The sequence below is a fragment of the Pogoniulus pusillus genome, chromosome 11 (assembly GCF_015220805.1).
Source record: "Pogoniulus pusillus isolate bPogPus1 chromosome 11, bPogPus1.pri, whole genome shotgun sequence".
NCBI lineage: Eukaryota > Metazoa > Chordata > Aves > Piciformes > Lybiidae > Pogoniulus > Pogoniulus pusillus.
This window is the reverse complement of record NC_087274.1, coordinates 206,973-220,558: the sequence shown is the minus strand read 5'-3', so window position 1 is coordinate 220,558 and position 13,586 is coordinate 206,973. Positions and strand designations below refer to the sequence as shown.

General features: G+C 52.1%; 1 protein-coding gene across 1 annotated transcript in view; it reads right to left on the bottom strand.

The window, feature by feature from the left end:
• Positions 1-13,586, bottom strand: part of CACNA1G (calcium voltage-gated channel subunit alpha1 G) — a 141,166-nt gene that overhangs the window by 62,059 nt on the left and 65,521 nt on the right. The window contains 4 exon segments of the mRNA XM_064150466.1: positions 1,955-2,110; positions 2,617-2,731; positions 3,809-3,994; positions 4,499-4,650. Of these exon segments, the coding sequence (XP_064006536.1) occupies positions 1,955-2,110; positions 2,617-2,731; positions 3,809-3,994; positions 4,499-4,650 (609 nt within the window).

Sequence of the window (13,586 nt, the reverse complement as noted above, 5' to 3'; positions counted from 1 at the left end):
AGGGCTCTCTTGATTCCATTGCTATTCACTGGAAGAAGGGAGAGAACTCAGGCTCACAAGGACATGGAAGGAAGATGAGCATTGAAGTGCCATCGTCAGAGCCTGAGATACAAACCAGAGCTGTCACCACTCACCAGTTACAGAAATCTGGTGCAAGTTCGCCGATGGGGCAGAGCTGGCCAGAGGGGGTTGGCCTCTGGAGGCTGTACTGCATCCCGGCCCCTGCACTCGCCTTTCAATCCCAGCAGGAGCACCGCTGGCTCCAGGCTGTCTCAGAGCTTTCCAGGATCCGAGGTGACTCCCTGGCTCACGCTGCCCTTACAGCACATTTGCAGCTTAAGTGGAAATGCCGCAGCTGGCTCAGCCTAGCCCAGTGCTGCCCCTGCACAGGAGGAGCCGGGGCGGGTGTTTGGGCAGCCCTGCTCCAAAACCTGCTGAAAGAAAAATCTTGGGGGGCTGCAGGTGGCTTCCCAGCTCCAGGGAAGACACAGCCTCAGGAAGGTGGTTCTTGGGATCACTCACAGCACATGAAAACAGGACATGGATGCCCAGGGGGTTAGGCCTTGGCCACTAAGTCAGCACGGGGTCAGGGGCTGCCCAGGAAGGGCGGTGGCAAGGAGGAAAGGATGCTGTGGCACAAAGCACCAGGTTGAGCCAGGGACCAGAGCTACCATTTCCCTCCAGGGCCAGGGATGGAGAAGGGGCTGCTGTATCCAACTCCTGCATCCTTTCCTGCAGGGACCCAGGGCAGGCAGTGACCTTCTGCTTTGGTGACCCATTTCTGAACTTATCAGACAGAGGCTTGCTTTGAAAGACACTGTCACAAGTAGACACAGAGCATTTAACCTCTCATAAGGAGACCCTGTGCTGCTCGGGAGAACCTGGCAGTGACCTTCCCTTGAATGAATGGGCAGGGGTGGGGGTCGCAGACAGAAACAGCTACAACAGTAACAGTTAAAGAAGAAAAGCACCAACACGGAGACAGCCTATACAAAAAGTAATAGAAACAAACCTCTTGCAACCTCCTGGCAGGACTCCATTAATTTAACTCCAAACTGTGCTCCAAAAATAATAGTAACAAGAACAGTTGAGTGCCTAGTTGCTCACAGGGTAGGAGGAGACTGTGACACACGACGTAATATTTAGTCACGACTGTGACAAACCTGACGTAACATTTAGTCACCCTAGGAAGCTTACAAAAAACAGAGAGAGTGTGCAGAAGCATAGCAGCTGGGGGTTACATTTACCTCTCCACCCCCCTGGGCAGGCTGCAAATGTCCACTCCCCTTCTGAGGCTCTTGGACAGGTGGAGCGAGCAGGTGAGCAGCATGGTCTCTACCCCGGGGCCGAGGTGGCTCATTTGCTCCAAGTCACACAGCTGGGCAGGTGGGGGAGTGAAACCAAGAGGCTGAGCTCAAAGCTAAGTGTCCACCTGCCCTCTTGTGACATCCGACAAAAGCCCAGGACATCCCATGGAAGTTCCCAGCCTGAGAACTGTACTGTAAACTGTGCAGGGCGTGGTAGGAGTGGAAATGGAAGCAGCTCCATGAATGCACACCATCAACAGAGAGAATCGTGTCTCTAATCTCTTACCAGCCTGCCCAAGTTTTCAGAGGGGGCTTCAGCTCTGGCTGCCAAATGTGGGCAGAGCTGTTACAAAGGCCCTGTCAAGGCAGGAGCCACAGTGCCCGACACACTGTCGAGCCCCACTCCTGTGCTGACCCAACAACACTGCACTGAGCCCTGCCTTCAGCAGGCTTCTGCAGGCACCTCTGCCATGCCTTGGAAACAGAAGCAAGAGGACAAGATAACAGAAAGAGACCAAGCACTTTCCCCCACTCCTTTCAAGTGCCACTCCTGGAAGTGCATTGCTGTCCAGCTTAGAAATCAAATTCCAGGATTTGGAGGCCCTGAAACTTTAGAAGAAAGCAAAGGCACAAGCACTGGACATTACCTCTGTCTGGAAACCCTCCACCAGGATGGCCACCAGCAGGTTAAAGAGAACGTAATTCCCAAAGGTCATGAGAGCGATGAAGTAGAGAGCAGCCCAGGAGGAGGTCGATGCCATGCCATTGTAGAGAACCTTGTTCCAGTCTTCCTGGGTCAAAATCTGCAGAGGAAGAATGGAGACATTGGAGGATCATGTGCTGTGCTCCCCGAGCCTGGATAGTTAGCTCTGCTCTGGATGGGCCTGGTGAGCATCCTGCTTACAGGGTATCCACTGTAGCCATAACCACAGGAAGACAAACCTGGCCCATTTCTGAGCTAGAGAAGAGACAGAACTAAAGTGACCATTACTCAGTAATCAGTTATGGGCTTAAACCAGACACTGTTCTTTGTCAGCATATCACTGCAGATACCTCTCCTCACTGTCTCCATCCTCTGCATGACTTTCACCCACCCAGTCCATGCCCTGTCATTGAAAAGCCTCCTGCCTCTGCGCCCCCTCCTCATCGGACCTCTGGGGAACAGCCTGAAAACCCCTGAGTTCCCACACTTGTGGCTGTGCCTCCTCTCCCTTCCAGAGCAAGGGTGCTCTGTCAGATGCCTTGGGATACAGCTCCATGCCTTGCAGCCCCAGAGCACACAGCAACTGTGGCATTGTCCTTTCGGTACCTGGAAAACAGTGACGATGGCCCAGAGCAAGGAGTCGAAGTTCTTCCTGTCGGGCAGCGTGTCCCCATCCCGCTCCGAAGCAAACTTGCAGCCAAAGAGATGCATCCCCAGGATGCTGCAGGGTAGGGAGGGCAGGGGCTCAACAAGAGGAGCAGGGGACCAGCCAGAACCAAACGGCCTCCTGCTGTCACCTGGGAAAGGATCTGCACTTTTCAAACAGACAAATCATTCCTTCACTGAAAACCACCCTGGGTGGCTGATCCAAATCAGCTGGGAACTGGGGTCAGATCTGTCAGAAAGTTTCCACCAAAAAACTTCTTGCTTTTTCTGCTGCTTTGTTTCTAAGTCAAAATACTGTGTTTCAACATTTTCAAAACAAAATGTTTTGACTTTCTGTCCCACAATAGCACGTTTTCAGCAGAATATGCTTCAGCTGAGCGAGGAAGACAGAAAGAGTTTCTGTGAAATGCCTGGATGAGACATATCAGGGGACCCAAAGCAGCATTTCCAGTTTTAACAAGAAAACACAACACCTCTCGCTTTTGACTCATACCAAAGCAATAATCTGATTTCCTCTGCTCTCAGCCAGTAACCTGAATCATAAAATTATTTACAGCTCTACTGAGCACTGCAGTGGCGAATGGTGGGTTCAGAGTGAAACATCCCAGGGGGACAAGGGACATTATTCCACAGAAGAAAATGGCTCTCTCCAGCCCTCCCAGCACCTGGATTGCTGGAGCACCAAGGAGACAGGATCTTCTCAAAAATCTAGACCAAAATCCAAAAATCCAAGGCCATGCCAAGCCTGTTTCTAACATTTCCACTTCTGAGCAGAGGCCATGCTAGAGCAGCAGCACTGCCAAGGCTGGCTCAATCCGGACACCACCCTTCCTCAGCAGGATTCCATCACCAGGCTTTCTGCTAGTCAGCAAGCGATGGGACTGCTGCCTCGGGGTGATGTCCAGGGATCACCCAGTGAAAGATCTGCCATGTAAACCACCTTGCAAAGACATGTCTTCTTAGGCTAGAGTTCAGAGAATTTAGTCAGGGCAGCAAGCCCCTGCCAGTACTGTTCTTGGGACCATTCAGCCCAGCCATGTCCTCGTGTGGACTTTTCCATCTCCTGACTTTGCCATGGGATCCCACCTGCAAACCCAGAGCTACCTCAGGACAGGGAATCAGTAGCACTCACCTAAAGATGAAGATGAAGAGCATCAGCAACATGCAGAACGTGGCCACATTGTCCATGGTCTTCATGAGGACTACCAGCTGGCGCTGGAGGGCTGGCATGAAGCGGACCAGCTTCAGAACCCGCATGAGCCGAAAGGTGCGCAGCACCGAGAGCCCCCCGCCTTGCTGGCCCACGATCTCCCACACGCTGAGAGAGACAGAGAGCTCATTGCAGGGTGAGGAGACAAAGCCTAACACGAGGTCATGGAGGAGGCAAAGGCAGGATGAAATTCAGATGGATAGAAAGCGGACAGAGATGCTGCCAGTGCCCCTGGTGAGCTGGACTCCATCCAGGCTCGCAAAGAAGAGTTCTGCCTGTGTCAGAGCCACACCTGCAAATCCACAGCTGAGCTGCAGGGGCAATCACAGCCTTTGCACATGCCAAAAGGCAAAAAAGCTAGAGACCTGCTTCACTGGGCACTGGGTGTACCTCCAGGATCCTAGACTCCCCCAGTGCACATGGACTGGCAGCTTTCTGTTCCCTCTCTAAAACGACCATAAAACAACCCACTACTATCAGTCATGTCCCAGGGCATCCAGCAACAAGTGTCCCAGCAAGGGATTTGTGCCCACTGCTTTCTGTTTAATTGCTTTCTGTTTAACTAAACGGCCAGATGTGGGGAAACACGCAAAGAAAGGTCTAGTTTTGTACCTGATCACTACGATGATGCCATCGAATATGTTGTATGGGTTCTTAATGTAGCCAAAAGGACCATAAACAAGGACTTTCAACAGCATCTCCAGGGCAAAGAGGCTTGTGAAGACTATGTTGCTGATCTCCAGAGCATTGGTAAGCTCCTCTGGCTGGGGAAAGAAGAGGAAAGAAAATAAGTACCACAGCTCCACATCCAAAGTTACATCTGGAAATAGAAACAACCCTGAACTGCAAGTGTAGGAGCGCCAGTGGTGTAAGGAGAAAATAGCAACAGCTCACTCAAAGCTCAGGAGAGAGAAGAAAATCCCTGTCAAGTATTTAAGGTTCAAACACCTGCTGTGAGCTGAGGAGGTCAACCCAGGCTCACAGCTCTCGCAGCACCGCAGCAGGGGCACGCAGAAGTGGTGTGCACTGAGCGTTCCTGCTGCCGCAGCCCCCAGCCCATCTCACACTGCTGCTCCCCCACACACGCAGCCTTCTCAGACTGCCTCAGCACAAGGTTTGAGCTCAGGTTTTCTGAAAGCAGAGATCCGAGGCAATTGTCCTGGCCTCAGCTGGGACAGAGTTAATTTTCCTCCTGGCAGCTGGCACAGCCCCCTGCTTTGGATGCAGCGAGAGGACAGTGCTGGCATCACACTGACATTTCTGCTGCTGCTCAGCAGCACTTGTCCTGCCTCAAGGACTTTTCAGCTTCCTGCACTCTGCCAGAGAGCAGGGGCACAAGGAGCTGGGAGGGCATATGGCCAGGACAGCTGACCAAAGGGATATCCCCTGTCACAGGACATCGTGCCCAGGACATAAGCTGGGAGGAGCTGGCCACGGGCACAAGCCACACATTGGTCAGTGGGCGGTGAGCAGTCGTATCGTGCATCACTCACCTTTCTGCTCTTGGGGTTTAATCCCCTTTTTTACTATGCTGGTTTCCAAGGCTGTCACCACTATTACTTTTATTTCAGTGGCTAAACTGCTCTCGTCTCAATCCATGAGCGTTACTTTTTCCTCGCTTCTCCTTCCCATCCCACTGCAAGTGTGTGAGTGAGCAAGCAGCTGGGGATGTTCAGCTGCCAGCTGGGGTCAAACCACAGCAGTGGTATCACTGGAATGGCTCAAGAGACCTCATTAGCAGGAGGTCCCCAATACTGCTGGTGAGGAGGGGCCTGACCCTGGCACTCCAGACTGGCAATCTAAAAATAGAGGTATGAAAAAAACCAAAGCTTAAAACAGACTGAAAGAAATCTAAAGCCTAAATTAATAACTTTCTTGGTTTTCTAGCATCATTCAGAGAGGGCTCCCACTAATGCCTGCTGGCTCCATGCTGCTTCCCACAGGCATTGAAAAACAAATGGCAGAGGAGGAACCCAGGTGGCATGGTCTGTTCAGGACCAGTCCACAGCAAAGACAGAAGCAGAATCCGCAGCACCAAATCTTTTCTCTCCATCTAACCCCAGCACACAGCCACAACCTCATGTTTCTGCATAAAGGCTTCATTAGGAGAAGCTGAGGTCCTGCTGGCAGGTGGCCAAGAGATTGTGTGTGCAGTGCTGAGATGCCCAGCAATGGGCTGGCACAGTTCACTGAAGCCCTGATGTGCACCAGGTACTGGACTCCTCTTGCCAAATGCCCTGGACACACAGCCCAACTCACTTCCTCCCTGATCCAGACTCAGAGCTCCCAAGATTGAACAGCCCCTGTTAAAAGCAGGCACCTGTGGGAGCACTCAGACAGAAAGCCATAAACAGGCTGAGACTGGAATGTCAAGCTGCACCTGAGAGCCATTTCAAGTAACCCAAACTTTACATCAGCCTACAAAAAGTGCCAGCTGACTGGCGAGTGCCCAGCACCAGGGCAGGATGTGTGCTGTGATCACCACCGCAGCAATGCTGCTGGAACAGCCACCTGTTCCTGGGAGCTTTGCTCCTCATCCATCAGCACCACTAACCTGGGCCCTGAAAGCTGATTTCCATCCCTTGTTTCACCCTGCCAAATCTCAGCAGCCCTGAAGGCACAGCGCAGTCAACGCCTGGCTGCACCAGCAGTGCCCAGCACTCCCCACATCTTGTTCCCATGGGAGCTGACGTGGGAAACTCGACCAGCCCAGCAGGGACTGAGTGTTCATGGTGTGAGTTAATGAAACTTGTGCTTCTTGAGCACCTCCTGCTTGGAGATGGCACTGGAATGAATCAATCCAGGTGGGAAGCACTGGCAGGGCAAAGCTGGGTGATGTGGAGATCCACTGCAAGCATGGTTCAGCTGTGGCACCACACAGCAGCTCTTCCATGAACCCTCTGTAAATACTGGATTTTGTTTCCAGGACACCTCATCTCACTGGACACAGAGGTGGTGTCCTGGATACATCACTCCCTGTTAGCTCTCTGCTGGCACGGTGTCCATTTGAGGCTGTACCCACGGCACCCTGATGAGCTCTGGCAGCACATGGAACAGGGGCAGACAGGGCAGCCTCCCCTGTAACCACCACATGCATCCACCAAGACATGACCCTGCATGACATGGTGTGAGCCACAGAGAGGAGGGGATGTCCTCTGCATCCTGCCTGGCACCAAGCAGGTCACCACCAGGATGGGGCAGCAGGACGCAAAGGAGGATGTCCCCAGGTACTGACCATTGCCTAGAGGGGTGACACACACTGCTCTTCCCTGTGCTAGGGGCTCCAAGGTGTCTGTTCAGCAAGCAAGGCTGTGGGCAATGAGTGGAGGAAAAAGGGAGGACAGGGTCTGGGGCCATTGGAAGCCAAGTTCAGGGGCTGCCCAGCTCCACTGCTGTGTGATGGAGTGCAACCAAAGCCACAGAGCTTCTGCTCCTGCCCTCCTTCCGCCAGGACCCATATAAGGCACAGGCATGGCACAGGCTCTTCATCATCATCAGACCTGCACTCAGTGGCATGGGCATGACTGGCCCAAGCCCACCCATCCCCATCTCCCTCTTGGCCAGGCAGCAAGCTCCAGGCTGCAGCTAAAACTGGTTGTGCCCCACTCCTGTCCCTGGGGATGTCAGCACAAAGCTGCAGAAATACCCCAGGGTCTTTCCTCTCTATCTTGCTAACAATGAATAGAACAGAAAAATCACTGTCTCGCCACAGCACAGGGGGAGGGATGGGGTGACTGGCCAAGAGGCAGATTCCTCCTGATCCCAAGGGCTCTTCTTCTGTGAGAGGCTCCAGAAGACCATGAAAAGTTCCAAACCATTTGAAGGGCTGCAGAAGAAACCCTTCTGAAAGCATTGCCATGGTAACTGAGGAGAAATAACACAGAAAGAAAATACCAACCTCAGCTATTTCTCAGGAAACATCACCAGCATTTTACTGACTCATCACTTGTAGATTTTTAATATATATACATAAGAAAAAAAATCAAATGGGTCAGACAAACACAGGATTTTCAACCCGCTCCACTGAGATCCTCTACACCCTCTGCATGGGTGCCTGCACACACCAGGGCTGCCTAGGAACAGATGCCAGACCACAAGTCCTGGGGCAAAACACAGCCAGTGCTGATGAACATTCATTAACCACACGAGGTGCCCTTTTGTTTGCCCTCTCCCACACCTGTTTCCCCATCATTTATAGCACATGGCTGTGTCCTCGGCCAACCTTCTCCACCTTATGCCCACACGACACCCACGTTATTCCCCTCCCTGCCTTGGTGCACCTGCTGAGCCACAACCACCCAAAACACCCTCCTGGTTCCCCAGAGGAAATGCAGCCCCTCCTAGCTCCAGAGCCACTCACTGCTTCATGGGCAGAACCTCAGGCCATGACATCCTCAGCCATGACATTCTGTCTTGGGGGCTCCTCGGGGTATTGGGCTCTAGTAACTGTCCTGGGTCCAGCAGCACAAACTTAAGCCATGCTTGATCAGAGGCTCCCTCTGCTCAGCCTGCATCAAACTGCTAAAACTTTGCTCCTCTTGGGGCTGAGATGTGGAAGGGGCAGCACGCTCAGGGCTCACTGTGCTGCAAGAGGGCTGCTGGGAAGTTCAGGGTTTAGTGGCATTCGTTAGAAAGAAATGACTTTGACAGATGAGTGAACAGGCCCAAGGCCATCCCAGCGCTGCACGGGGAGGGGGATTTTGTTAGAGGCTGAGTACGTCATGCCGTGGCAGGTGATGCTGCAAGAAAGGCAAGGGAGCAGCTTTCACCTGGGAGGATGCAGAGCTGTCTGCACAGGACAGACCTCCCTTCCACCCCCACTCATCTCCTCACCTGCCACTTGCTCTTTCCCATTCCAATCAGCAGAAGTCCCTTCCCATCCAAGAAGAAGCTGAGTCTTGTGTGGACGTGACACCTTCTGGTGCAAGACCTTCCTCTCCACCACATTCTTGTTGAGCAGCCACGGCCACAAATTGGATTCTCCAGCCCCAGATGCCCATATGGGGCTGCATCCCATGGCCTCCTGCCCAGCTAGAGCCTGGAGTGCATATAAAGGGATCAGCCCCAAGCACAATGCAGAATCTCATCAACCAACCATGAAGAGATCTGCCTAGCACCACAAACAGGATCTGAAGACCATGCTCTGCAGTCCCAAGCCCTAGGGCTGGGCTCTCTTTATCACTGTTAGGAAGCACTGCTGATAGTCTTGTTTGAAATCTTTATCTCTCTCAGCTTGAGATTTCTGGATATCATCCCAGAAAATGCAAGAAGAACATGAACTGGCTCATCCCTCTGCCCAGGTTTCAGAGGTGCTTAAGCTGAACAAAAGCTTCATTTCCACTTGGTCATATCTTGTAAGTACTTGAGACTTAAAATCCTCTATTTCTAGTTAATCTAAACCTCCTTTGAAACTTATCTCCCCATTTAGCACTGGAGAAGGCACTGGAGGAGTGGAAAAAAGCTAAAGCTGTGCCTGTGTAGCTCCTGCAGAGCTGTGCTGAAGCCAGGGTGCTGTAGCACTGTCTCCAGTGCTGACCCAAGAGCTGGTCCTTTCCTAACACCAGCAAAAGAACAATTACAACAAAGAGCTGAAATCCAGCAGAGACGAGGGAAGCACTCAGTTCCTGTCCCTGCCCTCGCTGGGGGACAAGGGGCTCTGTGAGGATCCAGCTGGCAGCAGGGCAGAGTCATGGACACCATGAGCATTGGAACCAACCTCAAACAGGAGAGATGAGGGGAAAAAAATGGACTGATCCCTGGGAAATTGCCAATAGTCAGCAATCAGGAGCACCTACAGACAAAAGCATTTACTGATGCAATCTGAGGATGCCTCACAAGCTCTATTGAGTTTGCTGGCTCCCACCCAACGAGAACAGACCCACAAGCAAAGCAGGACCAGAACACAGTGCCTGGCTCTCTGCAGCCAGCAGCCATTTCTCATCTGCACGGGGATGATACAGACATCATCTTCCCATTCCGCCAAGCTGGAGTCTTCTGAGTGCTGCCTGAGCAGAGATAACAGGAGGGTACAGACGGCAGCTGAAACAACAGCTGTAAGGACAGGATCTGAGGCAGCCCAAGCATTGCCAGCCTCAGAACTAAATTAACAGGGAAGGATTGACACTTAGGCTCCCCATCCAGGTTGCTGAAGAAAACTTTAGTAGATGTCAAGGAATCCACATAGGCTCATCCCTAAAGCACGCAGGGAACAGAATTACCTGGTAAAAACCTCATACACTTTCCAGTCACCTGAAATCTGATTTAATTTTCAAACCATTCAGTCTCCAGTCCCAGGACAAAGTCTGCTTCCTAGGCACAGCTCATTCATTTTCATGACTACAAGGGCCATGGCCCCACTGTATTTTGCACAGCGCTCTGGAAGGGCTTCCTCAGCAAGTCAATTAAAGCACATCAGCTCCTACAAGACCTCATAAAGCTCATCACTGAGCAGAGGAAGAACCCTCAGGTCCTTAAGAAGAACTGCCCCCAGTGACAAACAGAGAGCTGGTTCTGCAGTGGGTGATCCCAGCGATTAATAGCTCTGATGACTTCCGGTGGTGCTCACTTGGCTCCTCCAGTGCTCCACAACTGACACTTAAAAACAATTTCTACTTAAGCAGGAGCTAATTGAATCCAGCACATGCAGCTCTCCAGGGCACCTCATTTCCCTGTCCTGGGAGTGCCCTGAGCAGCTGCAGCAATGAGAAGTTGACCCCAGCCACGAGTCCTGCACTGGGCAAAGGCAGCAGAGCTGAAGCCTCACTGTGCTGCCAAGGCTTTGACGGCTTGGAGAAACTGGCACGGGGCTAGGGAGACGTGTAATGGAGTTAAACAGAGACAAGGGACATGCACCCAAGTGGAAGTGGGGATATCACTAGGAAGAAAAGATGGTGAATGAACATGGGACTAGGTCCTGGGAAGAACCAGGGACAGAGGGAGATTGCCTGGCAAAAGTGACTGAAGGGGTGCACAAGAGCCCTCCTGGATCAAAACTCAAGCAATCGGAGAGTGCACCATAGAAAAGCCAGGCTGTGCTACTGAAGCCATGGTTGGAGTAAAGCAGCAGGGGCACCGGTCTGAGGAGGTGCAGCTCTGGTTTGCATCCACAAGTGACAGAGAGTTCCTGGTGCAGCACCAGCTGCTGCCTGCATGCAAGATGTGGCTTCCAGTCCCTGCCCTCCTAGGAAACAATTCCAGAGGTGCAAGAGACACTGAACATGTTTTACAGAAAAAGATTCCCTTCCTTCCTGGCCTGGAGGCCTGACACACATGAAAAAAGTGAAAATATAGATGCCCTGGACTGACCTGGTGTGGAGCTGAGGAGGTCAGAGGTGACCCACGACCACCCCACACATCCAGGCAACATGCACCTGCAAGCCCTCACTGATCCCTAGATCCTCCACAGCTTCCTTGGGAAGCAAAAGAACACTCAGTGAGGTTCCATTTTGGCACACAGGGATGTCAAAGCAGCAGCCCCGACCTGCCCAAAAAGGTCTGCAGCTGCCCTCCACCACAGCTGTGGCCAGCAGCAAAATCTTCAACTTGTCTTGAAGAGATTTGGATTCTCTTCACATCAAGTCCTGACAGTAAATGCTTTTGATGCCCAAACCACACTGATTTCTTGAAGGAGAGCTCACAAACTGATCCAGAACTTTTGCACTCCAGCCTGCCCAGTCTTCTGGACAATAGCACAGGCTCAAGCACCCCAAGACCCTGGGCAGCAGGCTTCCAAATCCCCACTAGCCAGCTCCACACACCACTTCAGCACAGAGCAATCAGATTTTCCACCCACATGGAGAAATCAGTCAGTGGGTGCCACCAATAACTTAGTTACCTTCTTCCCTGCACCCTGAACCCAGGCAGAAGCAGCAGTGCACCAATACCATTTGGAGCCTGAGCCTAACGGCCCCTCCACTCCGCAGGTTTCCTAATGCTGCTGCTGCTGACCCTTCACCTCCCCTCTCCATCGCCCTGGACACCCAAGAACGTCATGTCCCCTGGCACTGATCAGGGAGGCTCCCTCGTTCTCCAGCCCCCGCTGTTTGCACAAGCAGCCACTCAATGCCTTTTACCAGGGACTCCCTATGGTGTTTGGCACAGCTGCTTGGTGTGCCCATCCTGCGGGGGTGCTCAACTGCAGTGGTAGCAGCCACAGCCTCACATCAGCTGCAGCATGTGTGCTCGGGCCCTGCAGCAGGCTGCACCAGGAATGCAGCTGAGATACTGTCACAGGCTGACACTGCTCCTGCCTTCTGCAGATGCGGTCTGCACACTTGCTTCATGGCACTGCAATGTAAATTCCTACACCACTTTGCTGGAGCTGAGAATTTTCCACCACCCACCCTCCTGCTAGGGGGACATAAGGCATCACCTCTTCTCACTTCCTTGAAGAATTCCTCATGGATGATGTCCCTTTCCTCCTTGGGTGCTGTCCCAAAGAGTCATAGAATTGTTTAGGGTGGAAAGGACATTTAAGATCATCAACATCAACTCAGCACTGTCAAGCACACCACTAAAGCACCACATCTTTTAGATACCTCTAAGGATGGTGGCACCATCACTTCCCTGGGCAGCCCATTCCAGTGTTCAACAATCCTTTCAGGTAAAAAGATTTCTTGATGTCCAATCTAAACCAATCTTGGTACAAACTGAGGCCATTTCCTTTCATCTTGTCGGTTGTTACTTGGGAGAGGAGAGTGACCCACTGGCTCCAGCCTCCTTTCAGGGAGTTGCAGAGAGCCAGAAGGTCTCCCCTCAGCCTCCTTTTCTCCAGGCTAAACAACCCCAGTTCCCTCAGCTGCTCCTCACAAGACTTGTGCTCCAGACCCCTTGGCAGCTTCATTGCTCTTCCTTGGGCACACTCCAGTGTTCATCCTGCCACCTCCAATTTGCTTTAAAGAATTCACAAGAGATTCTTTACTGGTCTGAACAATTTCCTTTTCCTTCAAAAACACCTGAGGTTTGGACCACTGTAGATGCAAGTCCCCACAAGCTTCAGCCATGGATCTGAACCAAAAACAGCTCCAGGGCAGTCTCTGGTTACATTAAGGGTGGCAGAAGAACGCAGAGACGGCAGCTGATATCCAAGCGCTGTTTACACAGGAGGATGTGGGGGATAGTTCACACAGCCCGAGTTCAGGCGAGGAAACCCAGAGCAGCCAGGCTGCTCAATGCAAACCAGGTTTTAAAAACAAAAACAACCCCAAAAGCCCTTCCTCAAGGATGCCCTTGCCGAATTCTTTCCCCTGCTGAGGAGTCCAACATCATGCCTCACACTGCAGCCTTTGCATTTCACCACAAGGAAAGACTTGGAGAGGGAAAAAAAAAAAAGCATCACGGTATGGAACAGGGCCTGGCTCCCAGCCAGGGCTGGGGGAAAGCAGCACAGACAGCCTCTGGATCAGCAGCACGTTCTGCTCTGTGGCAGAGCAGACTCTCACAAAGCCTCAGCCATCTGAACCCACAGTGCAGCAGAGGCTCACCTTCCCTAAGGCGGATCTGCAATTCGTTCAGCTCTGTCTTTAAAATCTCCTGGAGTCTGCCTCTAATTCACCTTTATGTTCCTCTCCCCAGAGCTAATAGTTTCTACCTGCATTTTGCTTCAGCTCTGTAGAAAAACAAACTACTTAGCAGGCACATTAATAATCTGCAGCAATCTGGTTGTCATTTCCCTGACGGAAAATTTCACACCGCTGCCCAG